Source organism: Labrus mixtus, chromosome 3 (genome assembly GCF_963584025.1).
Source record: "Labrus mixtus chromosome 3, fLabMix1.1, whole genome shotgun sequence".
Taxonomy (NCBI): Eukaryota; Metazoa; Chordata; class Actinopteri; order Labriformes; family Labridae; genus Labrus; species Labrus mixtus.
In genome coordinates this window covers 32,452,946-32,476,320 of record NC_083614.1, presented here as the reverse complement: position 1 = coordinate 32,476,320, position 23,375 = coordinate 32,452,946, and the positions used below count along the sequence as shown (strand labels likewise).

The window sequence follows — 23,375 nt, the reverse complement described above, 5'->3', positions numbered from 1 at the left end:
GTCTGGTGTTGTGATGGTTGCGACTGGAGCTGGTTTCACACACAGTAGCAGCGAGTGTGTTTTTTTTAACTGGGAGCAGGTTGTGTCACGGCGGCGTCTTGCCCGTGGTGAGGGGGGGAGGAGGAGACCACAGGAGAGGGAGGGAGGCGGACGCGTTAAGGAGCAGCTCGCGGCCGACATCGAGGCACTGCTGCTGTGACACACTCGCAGACACGGCGACTAGCACCAGGATGATGAAGTCTAAACATGTGTTTACACAGCAGCAGTGATCCTGAAGGGAGGCGCGAGGTCGAGTTCGGTGTCATCGGCTCAACACCTCCACCTGCCTGTAGGTTAGGAGAATCTTCTCCAGCAGGCTCTAAAAAAGACATAGAAGTGTTATTCACTCTCTGGTTGCAAAGACGTGTTGCTGCTTGATGTTTTATGATGGTTTAAATGTTTTTTTAAAATAAGCTACCACACCTAAAGAAGTTTTTGTTTGTTTACATTATACTATATTTTGTATATTCAAATATTTCTTTTCTTTTATAATTTTACATTATATTTCTATATTACTGTATATATGTGTATTAGTAATTTGAGTGTTTATTGCATGGCCTTGTGGAACAGTCTTTACATTTCACTGCACATCTGTATGAGCATGTGACAAATACAAATCTTGAATCTTGAATCTGTTCACAGTTTGTCAGTTCAGCTGCATTATTTTGGTCTTCTTCATGCCACTTGTTGCTACTTGTTGAGAGTGACTTTATCCCCTCGTCGTCTGCAGGCCGAAACATTGGCGGTGGAGAAGTTGGCTGGGCTCGTTCCCGGCTGCGAGCACGAGGAGCTCCTGGGCACCACCCTGCGCCTCCTGCTCAACCTCTCCTTCGACACCACGCTGCGCGGCCAGATGGTGCAGGCGGGACTCATCGCCAAACTCTCCTCACTGCTCGGTAATCACGCTGAGACTTACTGTATATCCTGGTTGTGTCTGCCTCGCTGTCTGTGCGTCTGTTGTTGGTCTTCCTGTGGATTTGTTTATTGTACTTCATTGTGTTAATGCTACGTGTGGCTACCCCAATGCTAACCGTGTGTCAGACACTCAGCCATCCAGAGCTGCTGAAAGAGCCTCTGATGAGTTCTTACTGAGTCTGTGCAGGTGCAGCTTTTCGCAGCACTCCAGCCTCTGGTGACCATTAGAGCAGTGACCTCCTGGAAGCTCGGGAGCGTGCGATTGGTGTGTTGTGTCATCCCTGTGTGTGTGTGTGTGTGTGTGTGTGACACGCTCAGAAGCATCTCTGACGAGCCTTTTGAAGCCTCTCACGGGGAGGCTCGGGTAACAGCGCATAATTAATATAATATATTTGTTAGAATAACATGCCAGAGCCTCTGCACAAATGTTGTTTTTGCAGGAGCGGGGCCGGAGAGGTCTGCAGAGATTTGGGGAGGGAGGGGCTGTTTTTTTTTTGTTTTTATTTGGGGAAGTGGAGGTGGGGGCTGCTCATTCAGGAAGCGTGGCACACACATAATATAACTTAACACTGAAATATTACTCCTGCTCACAGCTCTGACACTGCTGAGTGTGTGTGTGTGTGTGTGTGTGTGTGTGTGTGTGTGTGTGTGTGTGTGTGTGTGTGTGTGTGTGTGTGTGTGTAGTTTTCTCCGGTGTCATTAATCATGAGCTTTCACTGCCGACCGTCCTCTTTTAACTGACACACTCTGCATGAGGACTGCAGCCTTATCTGTAGGGAGAGAAGACAGAGAGAGGGAGGAGGAGGAGGAGAGTCTGTCAGCCTCCACTCTCTCCATCCAGACCCGACCTGAGGTCACGACCTCTGATGATAAGATGAAAGACGAGAAGGAGTCTCCGCTTGTCATCGTCACCTCCCACTAAAACCATCCCAGCAGCACCAGCTGACCTTTAAGAAAGAGGAAGATTCCTCTCTGCCAGCTCATCTTTATCTTTGTATTTATGTCCCACAGCTGCTGCGGAAACATTTAGTGATGACTTAACAAAACAAATCAGGTCTTTGATCAAAGGCTCTTCTGGTTCTCTCAAACTTTTCTCCTAGTTTGACATATTTTGAGGATGAAACGATGAAATAGGTTTCTGGAAGTGTTTGGAGTTTCTCCAGCAGATTGTTTCTGCCTGCAGCAGTGAAACAGGATGTAACATAATCCTAAAGGGTAGACCAAGACATACCCGAGACCAGAGTGCTCTGAGACCGAGACAAGACCAAGACATTTAGGAGTCAAGACCAAGACCATAAATATCACTGAAAAGTCCTCATCGCCTATCAGCGGTGGTCTTGACCGGTCTTGATTTAAAATCCGCCCAGTCTGAGACCGAGACATGACTGAGAAAAATGCTTATTTGAGTACTTCAGCACTGTTACAGTGGAAATGATCCGCATCAATAGAGATCCTCTAGAAGTCATTTTTATCCCTGACAGGCTCCGACTGGTCAGTCGATGATGTCAAAAATCATGATCACGATTCTTTTGATTGATAATGAGGTCATGATTATTAAACACGATTGACATGCAGCATCGGGCCGAGGTCAGATACAACAAGCAGGTGCTGCGACGAGGACTTTAGCCTCTGTACACGTCGTGCTGGACATAACCATAAGGCTGCCTGTGCCCCAGGAGTCTGACGACTTTGAAGAGATGGGAAGTCATATTTATTTTGTTTAAAATTGACAGAAAATGTAAGAACAGTATTTTTTTATTTTAGTCATTTTAAAAAATAAGAAACATTCAGTTGTTTTAGTTTCTCGTTATGAACATTTGTTCCTTTACTGTCCCTTTAGTAACGTTGAGTTTGGACTTCTGGTGAGATAAAATAAACCGTCATGTGACTTTTTAAATGATGATGAGTGTTTAAAACTGTCTCTTGTGTTTTATTAACGGGTGAAGCTGCGGTCGTGTTGTTTGCATCGTCTCTCATTCTGTTTGTTTAATCGTCGTGTAAAGCAGCGTCATTATGTTGCATTAACAAATTAGGAGACTCGGTTTGGGGGGGGTGGGGACCTCTTTACGAGTACTTCGCTCGGGTTTGTGGTCTGTGACGTCTCCGAGGACCAAACCCAGTTTTCTTATTTATCCAGAAAAGAAGAAAAACCGGCGAGCGTTGACTGTCCCTCAGAGCGAGCCCCAGACGCCTCCTGTGATTTTACGAAGGGGAGGCGGCTTTAAATCAGGCCGGGATGTAATTGGAATTTAGCTCTCCCACTAACTGCCCATGAACAGTCTAGTTAAGTCTTAACGCCCCCCCCCCCCCCCCCCCCCACCACCACCTTTCTTCTCTCTCTCTTTTCTGCCCCTAACCCCACCAGTGTTTTGAACATTTAATGGGATCTCTCTCTTCGCCCGTAAAGGATCCTCCATGTTCCTGCAGCAGTGTGTGTGTGTGTGTGTGTGTGTGTGTGTGTGTGTGTGTGTGTGTGTGTGTGTGTGTGTGTGTGTGTGTGTGTGTGTGTGTGTGTGTGTGTGTGTGTGTGTGTGTGTGTGTGTGTGTGTGTGTGTGTGTGTGTGTGTGTGTGTGTGTGTGTGTGTGGAGTTAAAGGATCACTAATGAGAAGCACATGTTGTATCCGATCGCTCGCTGCTCTTTCAGGGCCCGAGCAGCGAGCGGCGAGCAGCGAGCTCTGACTTATTAAAGGCAGTAAAATTGATGCTTCCTCCTGTTTTCCCAATTAAATCTGGAAGCCGTCTCTCGTCGGCCCTCTCTCTCCCTCCTGTGATTCCAGAGGTTCACTGAGCACATCTGGATCTAATACCGAGCGATAAGGCTCGCCGTACTGTACGGCCGGGCGACCGAACACGGCTGGGACCAGATTGAACCGGACCTGGTCGGGGGCGTCACTGGAGGTCTGCAGAGTGGTTCTGGTCCAGTGACGAGCCTCTCTCTTAACACTTCTCTTAATGAAAAGTTCCCGGGTCAAACTCTGTGCTGAACTCTGTTAATTCTCAGAGGCTGGCTCTGCCTCCAGGCCTGCAGACCCCCCTCCCCCCCCCCCCTTCAGCTGCGTTCAGAGGTCAAACTCGTAAAGGTCCTGGTCTCCCTGACAGTCTAACACTCAATCCATTCTGTCTTTATCTCCTTCATGCTGCAGAGGCTTGATAAGCTCTCAGAACTGGAGTGACTGTGCATTTAATATATTTGATGGACGAACATTAAAAAGTTATTTTACACAAGTTTAAAAAAGAAACGTGTTTTTAGCCTTTCCAGCTGTTTCTTAACATGCAGACAGTCCAGATTTTCAAACTTCTCAATGCACCAAAATGCAGTTAAAGTAAAGAATATTGTTTGTTGTGCATAAACCAGCAAATGTTCTTCCGACTGTAGTGACAGACTGAGACTTTGACCTACAAGATGCATCCTCTCTCACCTCACTGCAAACAGAACATCAGCTCTTAGAAACAAGAACAAATAAAAAATATGACTTGATGAAAGTACAGAGTGTGCAGATATCTCAAAGCAGTTTTGTTATAAAAAAAAGGAATCATGACTAGATGTATGAACTAACACTGAGACTGTCGTTCTTAAATTAAGCGATTTCACATTTTGTTTGCATCTTTTGTTTATTTGGTGGAGGCAGAAATCTCAATAACCGGGTTGATTAATGAAAGGGAGGAAATATATATTTTGGAATCTGTAAGAACGATGCCTTTAAGCAGCATAAGTTCCAGTTTCATTCAGCCGCCTGCTTCTTCTCCTCTGCCTAACTGACTGACACCCTGAGACACTGCAGTCCACTGCTGCTGATTCTGGACTAAACGCCTCCTGACCTCCGACAGGGACCGCTCTTAAAAAGGCCATTCAGCCCATTAATATTTTCAAAAAACACACGCCTCTCCTAGATGTGGTCATTGGCATCCCGCGGAGCGTTACGGCACAGCCGCTCATTCATGCATTGACTCTCCTCCTCCTCCTTGTGTTTATGTTGCAGCTGACGAGGCCCAGAGACAGATCAGCATTTGCATCCTGTACCACATCAGCATGGACGACAGATTCAAGTCCATGTTTGCTGCCACAGACTGCATACCGCAGGTAAGACTGGCTAATGTACAGAATCCAGCAGACCAAGACAGACGCATTAGCATCAGCAGCTAACGACACCGGGGGAATTAATGCATGAGAAGCAGAGAGAGAGAGAGAGGGAGGGAGGGACGCCACATCTGGAGCCCAAAAACCCACCAGAGGACTCCTGCTCAGTCTTCACTCTCGCTCTGATGACAACTGGGTGTTTTCCCTTCTGGTCCTAAGAAAACACTTGAGCAAATGTAATCTTTTCTGTGTCCCCTTCATGGAAAAGCCTCTAAACTGAAGCTGCTACACTGAGACATCAACATAACAAACAAGTTACATGTATATCCACCCTGTTATATATATATATATATATACATATTTAAGGGGTTTAAATGACAAAAAGTACAACCAGGTTTTACATATCTCCAGTGTATTACTTCAGCCAGCAAACACGGAACAACCTGTAATGGCTGCAACTTAATTTACAGCCTAAATATGTCTGATCAGAGTGCATCCACTAGAAGTCTTTTTTTACACTTACAAGCTCATATAGTATCTAATTATGGGTAGGAATCGCTCCAATAGATTCTTTGAGGCCCCGTGTCCACCTGGTGTTTTTTCTGGTCACTAAAGCGCTGGCTGTTCGCTCAGGAGCGTTTGCATGAAGCGTTGAGAAGAAGAAAAGCGCTGCACGTCCGTCCTGTCTCCATGACAACAGTCTGTTGATAACGGCCGCTGTATGAGCGACACTGCTCCGTTACTTTTTACTGCATGTAACTGCGTTTATTTCCCGATCAGACACGGAGCGAGGAGGATGTGAGTACAAGACACGACCCGTTGGTGGGAAAACTACGGAGAATATCAAACATTGGAAAAGAGCGGCGGTGACGTCGACAGCGTCTTTCTGAAAAGTTGAAAGATTTTCAACTTGAGCGCTGGGAAAAAAGACGCTGAGCGCTGCGCTTATTTTCCGGGCGGACGCTTTCTGCTGCGAGCGCTCTCTACTCATTGAAAACAACTGAAAGAAGACGTTAGTTATTACTAAAGTTATCATACCTTTTAATAAAATCTACCACAAAACATGTTAAAAAACAACAACAACTAAGATATCCTTGAAGATTTCTGCTGAAGCTGAACCCCCCCCCCCCCCTCGGGCTGACTTCTGTTAACTTTCGATCCTAACATTTGCGTTGACGGTCGCTCGCTCCTGATTGAGCTGACCCGGTCAGTCGCTCGCTCCTCTCATCGACCATTAGCTCAATGTGCGTTGTGTTTGTTTGTTGAGATTGGGTGTAAATGCTGGCCAGATGTGGGGCTGGGAGAGTCGGCTGTTTGTTCAGAAGGTCACGTCAGTAACAGATCTGAACCCTGGGGTCTCCATCACCCCCCCCCCCCCCCCCCCCCCCCCCCCCCCCCCGTTAGAAAAGAGGCTGGCTAACAGCATGACCAGGATGTGACCTCCAACCCCGCCCCGAGGCGAACTGACTCTCCCACTCACTGCTCTCTTCCTCCTCCGTTTCTCTAATTTGGTCCATCCATCTCTTCCTCTGAGTTATTATTATAAATGTGAGGCTCCTTACATCCCGCTTCATCCTGCATGAATCATTCAAAAATCTAAAAAATCTAAACGCTTGTTTTATTTTCTGGTGTTGGCGTTAATAAAGACGGTTAGAGATTTATTTATAGCCTATGAGGTTTATACGAGGCGTGATTATTGCTAGTTGAAAACATGTGTTTCATAAAGCTGCAATCACCTGTGACCTGCATTGTTGTGTTAGCATGACAATGTTAGCGCGCTTTAGTTAGCTCGTAGCTTAGCATTTCATGTAAACTGACACAGAATGAGCGTGATCTAAAAACTCTTACTAACATCCAAATAATCAGTGAGTATGTTCTTCTTCTTCTCTCTAGTTCTTGACTAAAACAGCTTTTATACACAAGGGGAGGAGCCGGCCGTCCCGTCCATGTAAACACGGCTCTGACAACAACACAGCCAGCGGGACTCGAGCTTCTCCCTCATTGTAGACAGTCATGACTCAAAGACACATTTACACAGGACAGACTTTAAGATTTATTTATGTGGAACATGTCACAAAGTCTTCCTTTAAACCAAATAAATCAGTCATCAGGGTCATCATTAGAGCTCAGAAACTTGATGTCCTGAGTTATAAAATAATTTTTCAACCTGTTGGACTTTGCTTTTGGTGATCTGTATCTCTTGTCTGAGGGCTGAAGCTCAAACTCACCAAACAGAGAACTCTGTAAGACGTGTCGAGCCTTTAGCTGCAGCTCGCTTACAAGTGAGAATAAGAGAGAAGATTGATCTTGTTAAGGTGTTAGAGTACGGTCCAAGTACATTAGTACACTTAAATAACATTTTTAAATTCATGTGTAGACATGGTCACAGTCTTAGACGATTCTATAATTTCATTCTTGCCTGAAGGCGTTCTCAGGCTTCATATGATATCTCAATTTACCTCCATCAGTCTGTAAAAATCAGTCTTTAACAAACTGCTTCACCTCACTTCCCACCTTTCATCCTCGCTCACCTATTTTGCACTTTTAAGACCTCTCTCACTCACTCGCTCGCTCTCTCGCTCGCTCACTCTCTTTTATCACTTTCCCAGGCCGCTGCCTGACCTGCCCTCTCCCCTTCTCTTGCTTTAATGGGGTCAGCGTTTGGTGCTGGATGTGGGTGTCAGGAGCGAGGGAGAGAGGGAGGGAGGTGCAGAGGTGGAGCTGGGAGCTGGGGGAGGAGGTGGCTGGTGTGGGTCGGGCTGCAGCGTGGTGCTGCTGCGGCTCTGACGGGGCCCCCGGTGGCTGTCTGTGGTAAATAAGCAGAGGCAGGTGCCAGAGAGTCTAGACGGGGCTGATTTTGGGGTCCGGGGCCCCTGGTATGTGATACCTTACCCAGGCCCGGCCCAGCCTCTCACTCTACCCCCCCACTCTCTCTCTCTCTCTCTTGATTCCTGACTCCTCACAGGGACGCAGTGCACCTCTGGCCCCCATCACCCCCCTCAGCTCAAAGCTTTTCCTGTTTAATGTTAAATCAGTGCAGGAGGGAGGGACAGGACGAGGGAGGGAGGGCGGGAGGAGGAGGAGGGAGGTGGGAGGTTTGAGAATGAAGCTGCCCTTCACTTTTTTGTAGTTTAAAGTGTTTTGTCTCCTTTAAAGCGCTGATGATCGACTTTGACATGAAATCTGTTTGTTTGTTCTTCTCCAAATGAGGAACAACATCCAGGGACAAAACAAATACATGTCACACGGCCAGAATTTTAAACTACTAGTAAAAATCAAACAAGGTCGATAACAGTTTCGTTACCATGGCAACAAAAAGTCTTTGGCTCAAAATGTTGGGAAATTTGTTGTTTTTAAATACAGAAAATTTCAAACTAAAATGCTGCTCACAAGTTCACACCTCATTTCTGACACAACATTTTGTTTAGTATGAACAGTTCAGAATTCTTTGTTTGATTGACATGTGGGACTTGTGATTGACAGCTGATGAAGTTGGTGTTTGACTGCGGGGAGACGATGGACATGGAGCTCATCTCACTCTGCATCAACCTGGCCGCCAACAAGAGTAACGCCCAGCTCGTCTGTGAAGGTGCGAGCGCCGCGGAGCAGCTCAACACTTTTTTACGTCCAGACGTTTTCACCCCATCCTGTGTTAGAGAGATAAACTTCCTGTTTCCCTGTTGCCATAGGTAACGGTCTGAAGATGCTGATGAGGCGTGCTGTGAAGCGGAAGGATGTCCTGGTGATGAAGATGATCAGAAACCTTTCTCAGCACAGCGGAGCCACAAAGAGCCTCTTCCTGGTCAGAACTCTGTCTTCTAACCTCTGAGCAGATTTTTGACTCCCTCTTTAAGATGCATTTCAAAAACTCTGTTTGCAAGGATTCTGGTCCCGAGTCCTTGTTGCGTGCTTGCCCCTCATGGACTTGAGTATCCCGGTCATGAGTCTCACTCGTCTTCAGTCCCCCTGTGTGTTTTTGTGACCCTCTCCTGCTCCTCTTTTCCGCCGTAGGACCACGTTGGTGACCTCGCCGCTCAGATCAGTGAGGAGGAGGCCGAGGAGTTTGTGATCGAGTGTCTCGGCACGCTGGCCAATATGACCATCCCCGACCTGGACTGGGCTCTGGTCCTCAAGGAGTACAACCTGGTGCCCTACCTGAAAGATCGACTCAAACCAGGTGGGTTTTAAAAAACCTCGATGGTCTTAATCTGATCCACTGATACAGCATGAAACAGATTTAATGCATCTGTACCAAACCAGCTACACATCTGTCATGTGTCTCCCTATAAAACCAGAGACCAGGTCTATCCCATGACCCCGTTTTAACATCTACCCGCTCTCCCTTAATCACACTATCAGTGAGGTGTCAGCGCCCTGGATGATATGAGACCTCATTAGAGCTCTTATCTTTACCTCTGACCTCTGACCCAGAGCTTCCCTTTTGTGTCCTGATTGAAGTCTGAGAGAAGAGAGAACCGTGAAGGGCCTGCGTCCATGAACAGCTTCAGAGCGCTTCTCGCCGTCTACCTCCCTCCTTGTTGCTACGTTACAAAGGTTAACTTTTGCTTCCCCTCAGTAGTGACCGTCATCGGTTTTAAAAAGTTTAATATTTTACTTTATTCAAAGGTTTTCACCTGAAAACCTGAAAACCAAGTCAATGAGTCGTATCCTGACATGAGAAGAAGCTCTAGAATGAGTCAGATAAGTTTCTCCTCCGCCATTGTTGATCGACAAAGTTGATATCTGAAGTCCCGCCTCTTCTTGATTTTGATTGGTCGGTGAGGGAGAAGTGATTTAGTGTGTTTACACAGACTTGAGTATCTTTTTGATATGTGTAACAGAAAACACTCTGGACCTGAAAACCAGCCCAGAGTTCCCACGTTGTGAGAATTGATTGATGACATAAAGAGATATGATTGGTCCTTGGTTAAATCCAAAATTAAAATATTTAAATCCACATGTTTCTTCTCGAACTGAAGGGGCTAATGAGTCGGTCATTGGTCGAAAGATGAGACACAAAATAAAAGACTAATACAAGCCCAAATAGAAAACAGCCTTTAGACGTTTCCCGACAACAGCTGTGTGTGAGTGAGCTGAAGCAGAGCCGCTCTGTGTGCTTCTGAAAGGATCAGTGAGGTTTTTATGTCCTAATCATTTCGCTCCCCTCGCTCTTCTCTGTGACGTCAGGTGCTGCTGAGGACGACCTCATCCTGGAGGTGGTGATCATGATCGGCACCGTGTCCATGGACGACTCCTGTGCTGCCATGTTGGCCAAATCGGGCATCATTCCTGCTCTCATCGAGCTGCTCAATGGTGAGAACAAGGCTGTGCTGGACACCTGAATGGTGTCCATGTTGTCCGGGTCTACCCCAAAACATTTCTTCACCCAAACTCGTTTTCTTAAAATGTTTTTGTCCTTTCTATGCAAAGCATTAAAATCACACATTTAACCACCGGATCCCTGTTACTGAACCTGCTGCTTTGCAGACTACGCCCCCCCCACACGGGACCGTTTCCCTGTGTTGAACTGTATGTGTGTGTGTGTGTGTGTGTGTGTTACCGCTCAGCTCAAGTTTTGTGTTTGACGCTGTGCACGGCCTGATTGACAGCTCAGGAGGGACGAGGGAGGTGTGTCACTTTGACTCGGGTCAGCGCTTAAGCAACCTTTAGAGCAGCCAAAATAAAAATAATAAAGCGCAGAGCCCGGCTCGATGCGAGCCTGAATTATGTGTTTAAAACCAAAGCCCGACCCGGCCCGAGATCGAAGTCGGGTCTCGGTTCCGTAGGGCTCGGGTCGGGTTGCAGACCTCTAATACCGTCCCTCATTAGCAACACACCAGAACGCAGCTAAACATTGGTTCTGTTATTACATTCATTCGTTGACAACGGTTGCTATGGAAGTGATGCGATGGAAAATAAAATTAAAATAAAATTCAGGTGGCGCTGAAAAAACTAGATTAAAAAAAAAAGAAGGAAAGCTTTAGAATCTGACGCCAAACTCCACAAGGTGAAGACGCTACAGGTAAGCTAGCAGTGCAACACAAAACACAACATGGAACATGAAAACCCACCGATCAACTTTACAGTCAGTAAATTGTAGTGTAGCCGTATGTATAACCCACCATAAGAACAAGTCATATCTAAATAGTCTTTGATTAAAAGAAGTGTACAACTATGTCATGTAGCTCATCGGTCTGCTGCTGACAGGGAGAGAGAGGAAGACGTGCTGCCAGGCACACGCCATGAGCACATAACTCCAGAGTGGTCAGGTAGGATGTAGTCAGTGTTCATATATTAAGAGTCTGGACCGGATCTATATGAGAAATGATCAGAAAGAATTCATGATTTACAGCTATAGGAATAAAAAAAGTATGAATAGGAGGGAAGTTCTGTAAAACTGGAAAGACTTGTTCAAATGAAAAGTCGACATTTGATTTCCTATTCATGACTTACTATCTCATAATTAGGAATGTAACGATTCACTCAGCTCACGATACGATTCTCTCAGGATTTATTTTACACAATGAGACTGAAGACAAATGATGACTGATAAATATTCCTTTAGGGTCTCTAACCCGCTCGTCAGTGTGCTTTGACCTTTTAATGTTTCTTTTTTTCTCTCATCAAGGGGAAGGTGATTGGAGCTTCTCGTGGAGTGGATTAAATGCTGCATCATGTTGGTTGTTCTGTTTGTGTAGTTCTCTGTCTTGTGATATCTGCACACAGTTTTTGTCTCGTCTGTTATCTTCTCACCTCTTTCATTTTCTGTCTTGGTGAAGCCAAAATGTTTCCACGCCTCCAATTTAAAAGACGGTGGTGCGTCCTCAATTTATAAATCTTGCTCTACAGCTGCTGACGCTCACCATCATCATCATTATTGAGATTAATTTTTCAGAGTACCGATGTGAACCTTAACTCCTGATTTATCACGACTTTACGATTCATCTTTACATCCCTAGTCCAAAGAAAGAGAGCGTTTGTTTTGGTGTGCTTTAATTGGTGTTTAAAAAAAGAAATGAAACAGGATGAGTACCATTTTAAAAGGAATTCTTGTTTATGTTTCCTCCCTTCCTGTTTCCTTCTCAGCCCAACAGGAGGATGATGAGTTTGTGTGTCAGATTGTCTACGTCTTCTACCAGATGGTTTTTCACGAAGCGACCAGGGACGTCATCGTCAAAGACACTCGTATCCTTCAACTTGCCGAGTTCCCGTCTCATTAGATAAATAGCACACGTTCAGAGATGTTCATGAATACAATCCGTCTCCCTCATGCTGCCACAGGGTCTCCTGTCTCTCGTCTCGTCTGATCCATGCAGCGCTGAATTGTCCCTGAGTTTTCTGTTTTCTTTCCTTGAGTCCTGATCTCAGAAGCTCCAGCGTACCTCATCGACCTGATGCACGACAACAACGCAGAGATCCGCAAAGTGTGCAACAACACGCTGGATATCATCGCTGTGAGTAAAGAGACGCTCCCTTAACAACATTTAACACAGTTAAAAACACTCCAGCTTCACTTTCATCCAAATAATCCCTTTTTCTGAACAGCATTAAAAACGACTTAAAACCAAAAAGTTAAACTGTTATCACCTTGCTATAGGTTGGTAGTCCAACCCTGTTTTTTTAAACTTTGTATTTTTCTTGCACTCAAAGTTCCTCTGACTCTTTGAATAAAAACAAACAAACAGTTATCACTTGTTCATTCATGTGATCATGAGGCAGTTCAAAGGTCAGACTTTCTGTTTACACACAAACATTTTTGCAGCAGCGCTCTCTCAGCCTCTCCCGACGTGCCAGAGACAAATTTGACATCGGCGATTAACTAACCGATGAATTCCTGCGTCCGCTGGTGACTGACAGGTGTGGTCAGCTCGCAGTCGGCGTGTGAGCGCTGCCAGGCCTCAGATCAGCGTAATGAGCTGAAGATTACAGGCGGGCGGCGAGCGGGGGGCAGAGGAAGTGTTTCATTGAAAATTATCAGTGAGACCTATTAAACTGTGAACCACATGAAAGGAAGGCTGGGAGCTCTGGAGAGTGTCAGCGGTCCGGACAGCAGAGGAGGGAGAGAAAGCAGACACACACACACACACACACACTGAATCATTACTGCTGTGTGGTGTGCAGTCCTTTGGCAGCACACGCCATAACTGTGCAGTCCTGAGACGTCGGCCTTTGATCACAGTGGCCCTGATCATGCACACACACACACACACACACACACACACGGCGTCACAAGCAGCTTTGTAACCCTTACAAGTGGGACACAGTCTTAATTCACAGCGATATTCTTAGCTCGGCCGTACGTCCACAGAAATATGATGAAAAGTGTCCCCCCCCCCCCCGCTGTGATGAGCTCATCCAGTCCTGAGCTCAGCTGCTAATAACTAAAACAGTCATATTCAACTAGCATGAGACGCTAACTGAGTCACTGTCACTCCTGTAAGCGGTCCTGTCTCTCTGTGTTGACGGTCTGCTTGAGTCCGGGGTCTCCTCGGGCGGCTGTCACTACCCACGCTGCTCTGCGTCTGCGTCTGAATGATAAATCTCTCAGGCCAGGGCGTCGCGGTCTCAAAGGCCGCCTTTATCGCCCCCCCCCCCCCCCCAGCGCCTGCAGAGAAAAGAAAACAGAACTCTGCGGTCGTCCTCCGCAAAGGAACACACGAGGTTAAACAGCCGGGCCGACGGACAGATGGAGGATTTTATGAGTCGTTGTGAAGAGGATGAAGATGAATGAGTCTCACAAACGTCAACCTGCACACACACTTCCTCTCTTTTTTTTTGTTTTCAGATCCAAGTGATTTATGGATATAACCTTTTTAGAATCATCGAGATAGTTTTAGCTAGCCGCCGTACAACACGCTGTAATAGCTGAAACATTATTCCTGCCAGAAAATGCATCTAACTGAAGTATTTATTTTGTACCTTTAAGTTATTAAGATCCCAACGAATGTCAAACATAGAGCTAAGGGATTAGTCAGGCTTTCTTAAAGGAGCAGTATATAACTCTGACCCCTAGTGTTTAAAATGGGTACTGCAGTCCTGATTCTAAACATCATATAGAGCTGTCTCCCCCCCCCCCCTCCTCTCTAGACTCCATGCTCACACAGGTCACCATGTGGTGGACTCTGAAGCTTCAGTGTTTATCCAGCTCTGCATGGGTCTGTAAACCTTTCTGTGTTCTAACCTCTCTCCATTTTTCAAAAGCATCTCCAATATTGATCCTAGTTTGAGCACGTTTCTGCTCGTGGAGCTTATTAGAAACATGCAGAGGCTTTTTAGGTCGGGTACAATCACTTCTATCTGAACCACTTCTCTTGCCCGCTTCCATCGATGACTGCTCTCATATCTGGCAAACCGAGGGGCGTCCAAAACGGACGAAGAAGTCATCCAAATGTTTATCTTCATGTCAGTTAATACTTGATGAAGTTAGTTTATAGTGACTGTTTATATTTTGCTAATGATTTAATAACTGGTATCTTTGGTCCCTCCACGTCCCTGCAGGATTACGACCAGGAGTGGCGCAAGAAGATCCAGTCGGAGAAGTTCCGCTGGTACAACGGTCAGTGGTTGGAGATGGTGGAGAACCGACAGATGGATGAAGCAGGAGAACCCTTCGTGTTCGGGGAGGACGGAGAATCCTTCATCGGGAACGAAGACATCCTGGAGAGACCCGACCTGTTCTACAGCGCCGGTACCGAGAGATTTTAAAGAGACAGATCACTGATTTAGAATTCATCTGAAAGTGAGAGAGTTCAAGACGATAAGATCATTTGACCTCCAGATGTTTACTATACTGTGTTGTTTTGTTTCATCCAGATGGGATTCTCTCAGCAGACGGTGCAATCAGTCCTGAGTTCTACAGCGACTTTCAGAACGGACAGCTGGCTCAGAGCGGATACATGAACAGGTATGGAGCTCTAAGTTCACCTAAACCTGCACTAGTGGGAGCAGTGTGTGTATATGCACAGAGGGGGGAGGGGCGGTGCCTTGATTAAGGGCAACTCGGCAGTACTTCAAGCTATCAGAGTAATTGCTAGAACTTGTCCGCACCAGGACCAGTGTTAATCTTGTCAACGAAATAAATGACGAAAATATTAATTGACGAAAGTCTTTCAAATTATTCCCTATGACGATGACGAGACGAAACTCCGCTATTTGACGATTTGATAAATAATATTACTTATCATCTAATTGACGAAAATGTGACGAAACGAAAACTACATTACAAGTGAGGATTATCACGTAAACCCTCAGCTGTTCTAAAATCATTGTAAACCATAGTAGACTTCATCAAAGGTGTGTGTGTGTGTGTGTGTGTGTGTGTGTGTGTGTGTGACTAAAATATCTTCTATTTTCATCAACTAAAATGATGTGCAATTTTAGTCAGTGACTAATTGACTAAATTAAATCAATAACAAATGACTAATATCTGACTAAACATAAAAGGACATTTTCGTCAGGAGACTATGACTAAATTAGAAAATGGTGTGAAGATTAACATTGACCAGGACTTGAACCGGGGACCCTCAAGTTCCCAACCCAAGCCCCTAAAGACTGAGCTACTGCCTCCACCTTGGCTTGTGTCACCAGTTATGCTTTTGCAGCAAATTGGCCATTGACAGTTCACCTGTGATTGGGTGTTTGGAGTAGAACCAGGAGGAGACCCCTAGGTAGACCGAGAAGTTTTAAAGGGACTTATATATCTCATCCGGCCTGAAAACATGGTGGAGCTTCAAACTTTTGTCTGAGACGTCTGGAATACCTGGAATCTCTCCTTCACTCTTGAATATTTAAAAGACTGGATGGATGGTTGTTAGTCTTGGTGTTCAAGGAATAAGGACGCGTGAGGAATCTGGACTGGATGCCAAAGGAGCCAGCTATGTAACCCTGATGTGTGTGTGTGTGTGTGTGTGTGTGTGTGTGTGTGTGTGTGTGTGTGTGTGTGTGTGTGTGTGTGTGTGTGTGTGTGTGTGTGTGTGTGTGTGTGTGTGTGTGTGTGTGTGTGTGTGTGTGTGTGTGTGTGTGTGTGTGTGTGTGTGTGTGTGTGTGTGTGTGTGTGTGTGTGTGTGTGTGTGTGTGCAGCATGGAGGTGATTGTGAGTGTGTGACGGCGGCTGTCAGCGGGGCAGGTTGTCCTCGTCCACAAACTCTCACTGTGTCACAGGGGAAACGCTAACCTGTGAGTGTTTACCTTCAGCTCGTCCACCGGCCCGCGCCGCCCGCTCGTCTTGTGTTTCCTAATCACTATTCGCTGATGTGCGTTTTTTGAAGCGAGCCAGGCCTGAGTCAACAAGGCCTCCGCCGCTCCCAGAAGGCATCGCTCCACCCTCAACAGCAATACTCCAGCTCTGAGAACAAACACTCGGCTGCCTTCTCCCCGTCCTCATGTTCGTACAGTCTCCATGTTTCCCTCTCTCTCTTATTCCTCCGTGGCTTCGATACATCAACTGTTCAAATCCCGATACGCCCGCCACTAGAATTCCACAGCGAAACGTGAAACTGAAGCCTAGGAATGAAAAATCAGTCCTGTTATCACGAGAGCCTTTTCTGCATCTGTTTTTGGTCTTTTTATCAGCAGCAGCTTTCTCGAGTCACTGCTGAGATGATGAATAGTTGAGGAAATAGAAAGTTTATTAAGGCCAATTAATCTTATTTATTATAAATCTCTCTCCTGCTCCTGTCGATGGACTTCCTCTTCAGCAGCAAAGTTCAGTTTGGCTTCAGACTTTTACCGTCTGTACGCAACTATACGTTACCACGGTAACATTTTTAAATCTTTGATACGATTTCATTTCAAATAAAATAAAATCAACACCTCTTCGATACCACAGAATTAAAGAAAGAATGTGATCATAAATCCAGTCTGTCCTGTGTAAATGTGTCTCTGAGTCATGACTGTCTACAATGAGGGAGAAGCTCGAGTCCCGCTGGCTGTGTTGTTGTCAGAGCCGTGTTTACATGGACGGGACGGCCGGCTCCTCCCCTTGTGTATAAAAGCTGTTTTAGTCAAGAACTAGAGAGAAGAAGAAGAACATACTCACTGATTATTTGGATGTTAGTAAGAGTTTTTAGATCACGCTCATTCTGTGTCAGTTTACATGCAATGCTAAGCTACGAGCTAACTAAAGAGCGCTAACATTAGCATGCTAACACAACAATGCAGGACACAGGTGATTGCAGCTCGAGACAAGGACAAATATGTCCACCGCTTTCTGCTAAACTCCTTTGTGTGAACTTGAGTGGAGGGGGGTTGGAGGTGTGTCTCTGGAGGAGGGCGGAGGCTTCAGTATGGAGGAGGTGTGGCCTAACAGCAGTTTGTTTTGGTTTCATGCTGGAGCTCAACGACAACGAAGAATGTGCGTCTTTTTGATCCAGTAGACGGCTACTGGATCAAAAAGACGCACAGTCTTCCTTGAGGGTAAATGTCCTAGACACCCAATACTTGTTAGTTTCTTGTTTTTAATGACCAAACATTCCAGGCACACTCCTGCACACTGTTAATTGCTCAAATACATTGGCAACATTTACGTGTTCGTGCAATGAATACAGCGCCCTCTGTCTTTCACCCGCAGCAGCTTTTGTTTAAAAGAATGTCTGAAGATTTAAAGCTGGTATTTCCTGCTTCTATCAACAATAACACAGATTGTTTCTTTTTAAACACATTGTATTGAAGCATTGAAAATGTTGACAACCTTTAAATCCAGCGACAGCAGAAAAGATGTGGCCTTCATTTCTTTATCGTCATGTTTCACTCCCTTCCCCTCGCCGCTCTCAGCTTTGTAAGCGACACCGTCTGAATATACGGAGCTCGCCGGGGGAATCGGCGTCTGTGAGACTGTTTTAATTTGGCCGCTGCACTCCGAGTGATCCAGGTTAAGATAATAATCAAAGCCAGCTCCAGAGCTTGGTTTAAACCATGTGTGAAACATGGTGTGAATGGAGCCTTTAAAAGAGATGTTACACTCTTACAGTATGGATGTCAGAGTCAGCTTCCCCAAAGAGTCAAACAATAAAGAGCCTATAATCTTTATTTATAGAACAAATAAGCTGAAGTGCTCGACTGGATCAAAAATAGAATGAAGGATAAACATGAAGGGCCGAATTCAAAGTTAAACACACAGTATGTAGATTCTGCCACCAGGGGGTGCAGTCGGTCGTCTCTCAACCGGAAGGTCAAGGGTTCGATCCCCAGCTCCTGCAGCTACATGTCCAATGTGTCCTTGGGCAAGACACTTAACCCCAAGTTGCTCCCGCTGCTTCGTCGCCAGCGTCTGAGATGGACTCTTTACTCAGCAGCCTCTACCATCAGTGTGTGAATGTGTAGGTGTGACCTGCGGTGTAAAAGAGCTTCGAGTAGTCAGAAGACGAGAAAAGAACTCAACAAAAACATGAGCCATCTTTGGGCCGGTTAAAAAAATTGATTCATCAATGCATTGCAATTACTATTTTCCCAATTCAATATCGATTCAGGGAAATCCTGAGATCGATTTTTTTTCATTAGGGGGGCACTGTTGATTCTGTGAATTCAGCCCAGGCAAAATTGTGCACTTAAAATCACACTGCACTTTAATGGTTTATTCTTTGTTTATTTAAGAATAATGCAACGATAAAAAATTGAGTCAAATTGTTCCAAACAATACACACATTATTATTTAGCGATCTTTATTATGCTCGTATCTTCACACTGCATGTAAATTTACCTGAAATGAGCGTGATCTAGAAACACAGTTAAGCAGTGAGTACAGTATGTTATTCTTCTTTTCTCTAGTCCCTCAATTAAACAACTTTTATACACGAGGGGAGGAGTCAGCCGGCCGTCCGGGCGATGTAAACAAAGTGAAGATAGGACTCTGAAAACTCTGAAAACATCACAGACAGTGGGACTCGGGTGTTACACCCATTGTAGACAGTCATGACTCACAGAGTTATTTTCAGAGGATTTACTTGATTTATATATGTAAGTGTGAAAAATCACATATAAAGACTTTAACAGACTTTTTATAATTGGTGCAGAGAACTTCTACTTGTGTTGCCGTGGTATCGACATTTTTAGGAGGAGAGAGGGATGGATTTCAGAAAGGTTAAAGGAGATTTTTTTCAGGTTTCCAAGAGAGAGAACGGCGTGTGATATGACTAGAGGACTGTAAGAAACGCCAGCATCAGAATGAATGAGCGCTTTGAGAGGCTGTCAGGATGTGATGAGGCGCCGGGAGCGACGTGAGGTCAAAATAAAGAGTCCCGATCAGGTGAGAGGTGGAGATACAAGGGAAGGTGGGGATGGAGAGGACCCGGTTTCTTAAAGCGCCTGCGTGTTGGTAAGCCGTAACCTGAGCAGCGACGGCGGGGCCAGATCAAAGCGGGGCACGCCGGCGCCCTGGAAGAGTCGGACGCAGACGGGGCGAAGGGTCACGCCAAGGGAGGAAGAGAGCCTGATTCCTTTTTCCTGTTCACTGCCGAGGAATGTTCTCTGCGGGATGGGACGCGTCCCAGCCGCTCCGCTCCAGCCGCCTCCTGCAGCCGCCTCCTCCGGGGCCAAACCGCCATTCATGGGAACACTGGGCCCCTTGTCTCTGCGGCCCCCGAGCCGCCCTCTGCTCGTTTTGGTCGGCGTGTCACAACACACGCTGACGCCCGTGTGACGAGAAGAAGGTGGCAGCCGGGTGCCATTTGCATGTTTCATAATGAGACATATCACAGCTGACTGCGTCGGGAATCGAACCTGCTGCCGGTCAAACATGTTCAGAAATCTTTCTCCGCCTGGGATCAGATGGATTTTATCTGCTCCAGAATTTAAAAATCAAGACGGACACTGAATTCAGATTTGAAAACAATGGGACCATTTTATCAACATGTTGGGGAATCTTTATAAAAGCGTGATCGATGCTTATATTTATCAAATATAGTCCTAAACATCGATTTAATTTCTTAATTATGGATACGTATATTTCTCTTTAAATATGTTTTTTAAGAGTCTTATAATAATAATAATAATAATAACTTTATTTATATAACACCTTTTAAAAACACAGGTTTACAAAGTGCTTTGACAAACAGCAAAAACAAGAACAAACTAAACCAAACACAGAAGAACAGAAACAACAGCAAGAACATAACAAATACAAAATACTAAAAATAATTAAATACAATTCAACAGAAAAGAACCCAAAGTGCACGATACCCAACAGACATATATAACCCGACCATCACAAGAACCATCACAAGAACCATCACAAGAACCATCATAAGAACCATCACAAGAACCATCATAAGAACCATCATAAGAACCATCATAAGAACCATCACAAGAACCATCATAAGAACCATCACAAGAACCATCATAAGAACCATCACAAGAACCATCATAAGAACCATCATAAGAACCATCATAAGAACATCACAAGAACCATCATAAGAACCATCACAAGAACCATCATAAGAACCATCATAAGAACCATCATAAGAACCATCACAAGAACCATCATAAGAACCATCATCAGAACCATCACAAGAACCATCATAAGAACCATCATCAGAACCATCATAAGAACCATCACAAGAACCATCACAAGAACCATCATCAGAACCATCATAAGAACCATCACAAGAACCTTCACAAGAACCATCACAAGAACCATCACAAGAACCATCATAATAACCATCATAAGAACCATTATACCATTATAATCAATTATTTAAAGAAACTGGAACACTCCTGACTTCATTTTCTTTTAATTAGTTGACAAACACATTATGTTAAACTGATGACACAATACAAATTGGTTTAGATAAAAAAAAATGTTTCTATGCGCCGTCGTCAGTCCACATCTCCAAAGTGATGCCACACTCGAACACTTCCATGTAGTGTGTACTACAAAGGGTTCATATTCACTTCTTCTTCTCTGTCTTTTCCTTTTTCGTCTTCGTCTTTTTCATCTTTTGGCTAAGTCTCTGTTTTCTTCTTTGCCTTTGTCTTTTTGATGTCTTCTTTTTCTTCGTCTTCTTACTCTATTTGTCGTCTTGTACTTCTTCACCTTCATCTTGTTCTCCGCCTTTGTCTTCTTTGTTGTTTTCTTCTCCCTCCTCCTCATCTTCATGTCCTTCTTCTTCTTCTAACCATATTCAGTGAACATTAGTCTGCCAAACTATTATCCATTGTAGCGTTAGCTCGCTAAACTTCATCACAGTTTTATAACAATGAATAAAAATGAAAAACGCTGGAATCTCTACTTTCTCTTGTGGCCCCCCCCCGCTTTCATCCTCTTCTTTTAAGCAGCAAAGATGGCGGCCGTTGAGGCTGAGAAGTGTTCACCCTAAACTTTTGTTTACCAATACTAGAACACTATCACTTCCTCAGAGTTTTGTGCATTTTTACATTTTAGTTTTCCTAAAACAGAACCCAAAACTTAGACCCCGAGTGGAACAGATGTTGATCCAGCGTTAACTCAGAGTTTCTAACAATCAGGCTGTCATGTCCTCACTCGTGTGTCAGGACCAAACATCCGGTGCAGAACCTGGAAGTCTCAGCCTCGGGCGTAAGCAGCCAGTCAGCCACAGAAACATTCAAACAGGCGGTGGGGTGGATGGTGTGACTCAGAGCTCCACTGTTCCTCAGCCTCCTTTAGCTCGGCTCTCAAATCCCCCCTGACAGCCGTAGCGTGCGGAGAGGAAAAAGTCATATTTCTGCCCACGGAGGAGGAGGAGGGAGGAGGGGGGAGGGGGGCAAAGGCAAACTAGAAGAAGAGATGGGGGGTGGAGGAGGGTGGGGGGCACGGTGCAGGTTGTGTGTAACTGATCGCTGGAAGTGATTTGGCTAAAAACAACACGTCATTATGGGCGCTCGCAGGGGCAAAGCAAACAGCTCGTATTTTAGGAGGTTTGAGGGGGTGGAGTCGGGATTGGTGTGAGATATGGTGTCATCCATCAGAGCCCAGTTTATCCTTCACCCGCTCCACCCTGACAAGGCGGTCGGGCCCGTCACTGTGACCCGACCACAGGACTCAGACTCCCAGCAGCTGGTCAGAAGATGGAGCGTGAAATCAGCCCCCCCGCCCTCAGCATCCACACGCCCATAGGAACTGATTTATACGCTGTGGATACAGGTCTTTTATCATCCCCGTGCTACAGGCCCCTGTTCCCGGGCAGAGGGCAGTCAGGTCCTCCAGGTTTGGCTGTCAAACCCCCCGGCCGCCCTCGTCACGCCGTCGTGTTTTGACATCTCTTGGTTTTTTATGACTTGGCCGCTCTGCTGTTTACCCCTCCAGCCATGAGCCGTCTGCAACGCGCACACACTCAACCAGGACGTCCAACACCTGCAGCAGGGCGGACGAATATTACACTTTTTATGAGGGGTATTTTTTCATGACTCAGCGATTGGTCCGGTCCCGGGGAGGAGGGGGGTTTTTCTGAGAGATGTCTGGTGTTAGAGCTCCACCTGGTGGTGTGGTGTCATACTGTACCATTGAATCAAAACTGCACCAGTTGGATGGTCATCTTTGTCCCAATGCAGACTTTAACACCGTCATATTCTTAATTAAAGTCTGTTTTGGGTCTACTTCCTGCTTACCTTGTGACCTCCATCAGTTAGAAGAGTGTAGGAACTTACACCCTTCAGTCTCAGGACCTTTTCTTTCTGCGTTTTCTAAAAGTCAGAACTGTGGAGAAAAAGGCGTTTAAGTTTGCTGCTCCCTTTGCTCGGAACGTTTCACAAAAAGAGCTGAGACTGAACGAGCTGCTCTGATTGGAGGATTTTAAGATGATGTTAAACTACTTGGAGGCGGATACATTTGGCTGCAGATGTTCCCCCTGATGTGTTTATGATTGTGAGCGATCTTGACAAATATTTGCTGTTTAAATGTGTTATTTTGTGTCTTTAATGTGTCATTGTACAAAAACATTACACAGTATGAATCCACTCTGATCCTGTATTTGATCATGTCTATAAACCCCTCTATTTCAGCCCTGCTCAGAACAGGCTGTTTCTGTGTCTGTACCTTTAAATATGTAAATGAGCTGTGTCTGACCACGCCTCCTCTCTGGAAGGACTTGGGTGTCTCTGTCTTTCTCTCTCCATGTCCTATTTACGGTGAGAAGGCAGACTCAGAGGGCAGAACAAACACCTAGCTGTGGGAGTGTCACCCACCTGGGGGAGGGGCTACTGCCCTTTGTGATGTCATGAAGGGAAAATCTCCAAACGGCCTGTTTGAGCACACATTTTCTGAAAAGTGGAGCAGGCAGAAGACGGAGAGGATGGACTTTTCTCATCATTGGGGGTTTTGTAGACGGACTTGGGACACACTAGGTTAAAGTGGATTTAGCATAATATGTGACCTTTAATGTCTGTATGCG

At 45.5% G+C, this 23,375-nt stretch overlaps 1 protein-coding gene and 1 long non-coding RNA gene across 2 annotated transcripts in view; both read left to right on the top strand.

Annotated features, from left to right (window-relative positions):
* Positions 1–23,375, top strand: part of LOC132972089 (uncharacterized) — a 473,300-nt gene that overhangs the window by 413,557 nt on the left and 36,368 nt on the right. The gene's annotated exons all lie outside the window — the stretch shown is intronic.
* kifap3a (kinesin-associated protein 3a) overlaps positions 1–23,375 on the top strand; it is a 34,547-nt gene that overhangs the window by 9,341 nt on the left and 1,831 nt on the right. The window contains exons 10-19 of the mRNA XM_061034961.1: positions 770–935; positions 4,937–5,037; positions 8,518–8,623; positions 8,724–8,836; positions 9,046–9,211; positions 10,222–10,347; positions 12,121–12,219; positions 12,403–12,488; positions 14,533–14,722; positions 14,848–14,938. Coding sequence (XP_060890944.1) covers positions 770–935; positions 4,937–5,037; positions 8,518–8,623; positions 8,724–8,836; positions 9,046–9,211; positions 10,222–10,347; positions 12,121–12,219; positions 12,403–12,488; positions 14,533–14,722; positions 14,848–14,938 — 1,244 coding nt within the window. The remainder of the gene's footprint in view (positions 1–769; positions 936–4,936; positions 5,038–8,517; positions 8,624–8,723; positions 8,837–9,045; positions 9,212–10,221; positions 10,348–12,120; positions 12,220–12,402; positions 12,489–14,532; positions 14,723–14,847; positions 14,939–23,375) is intronic.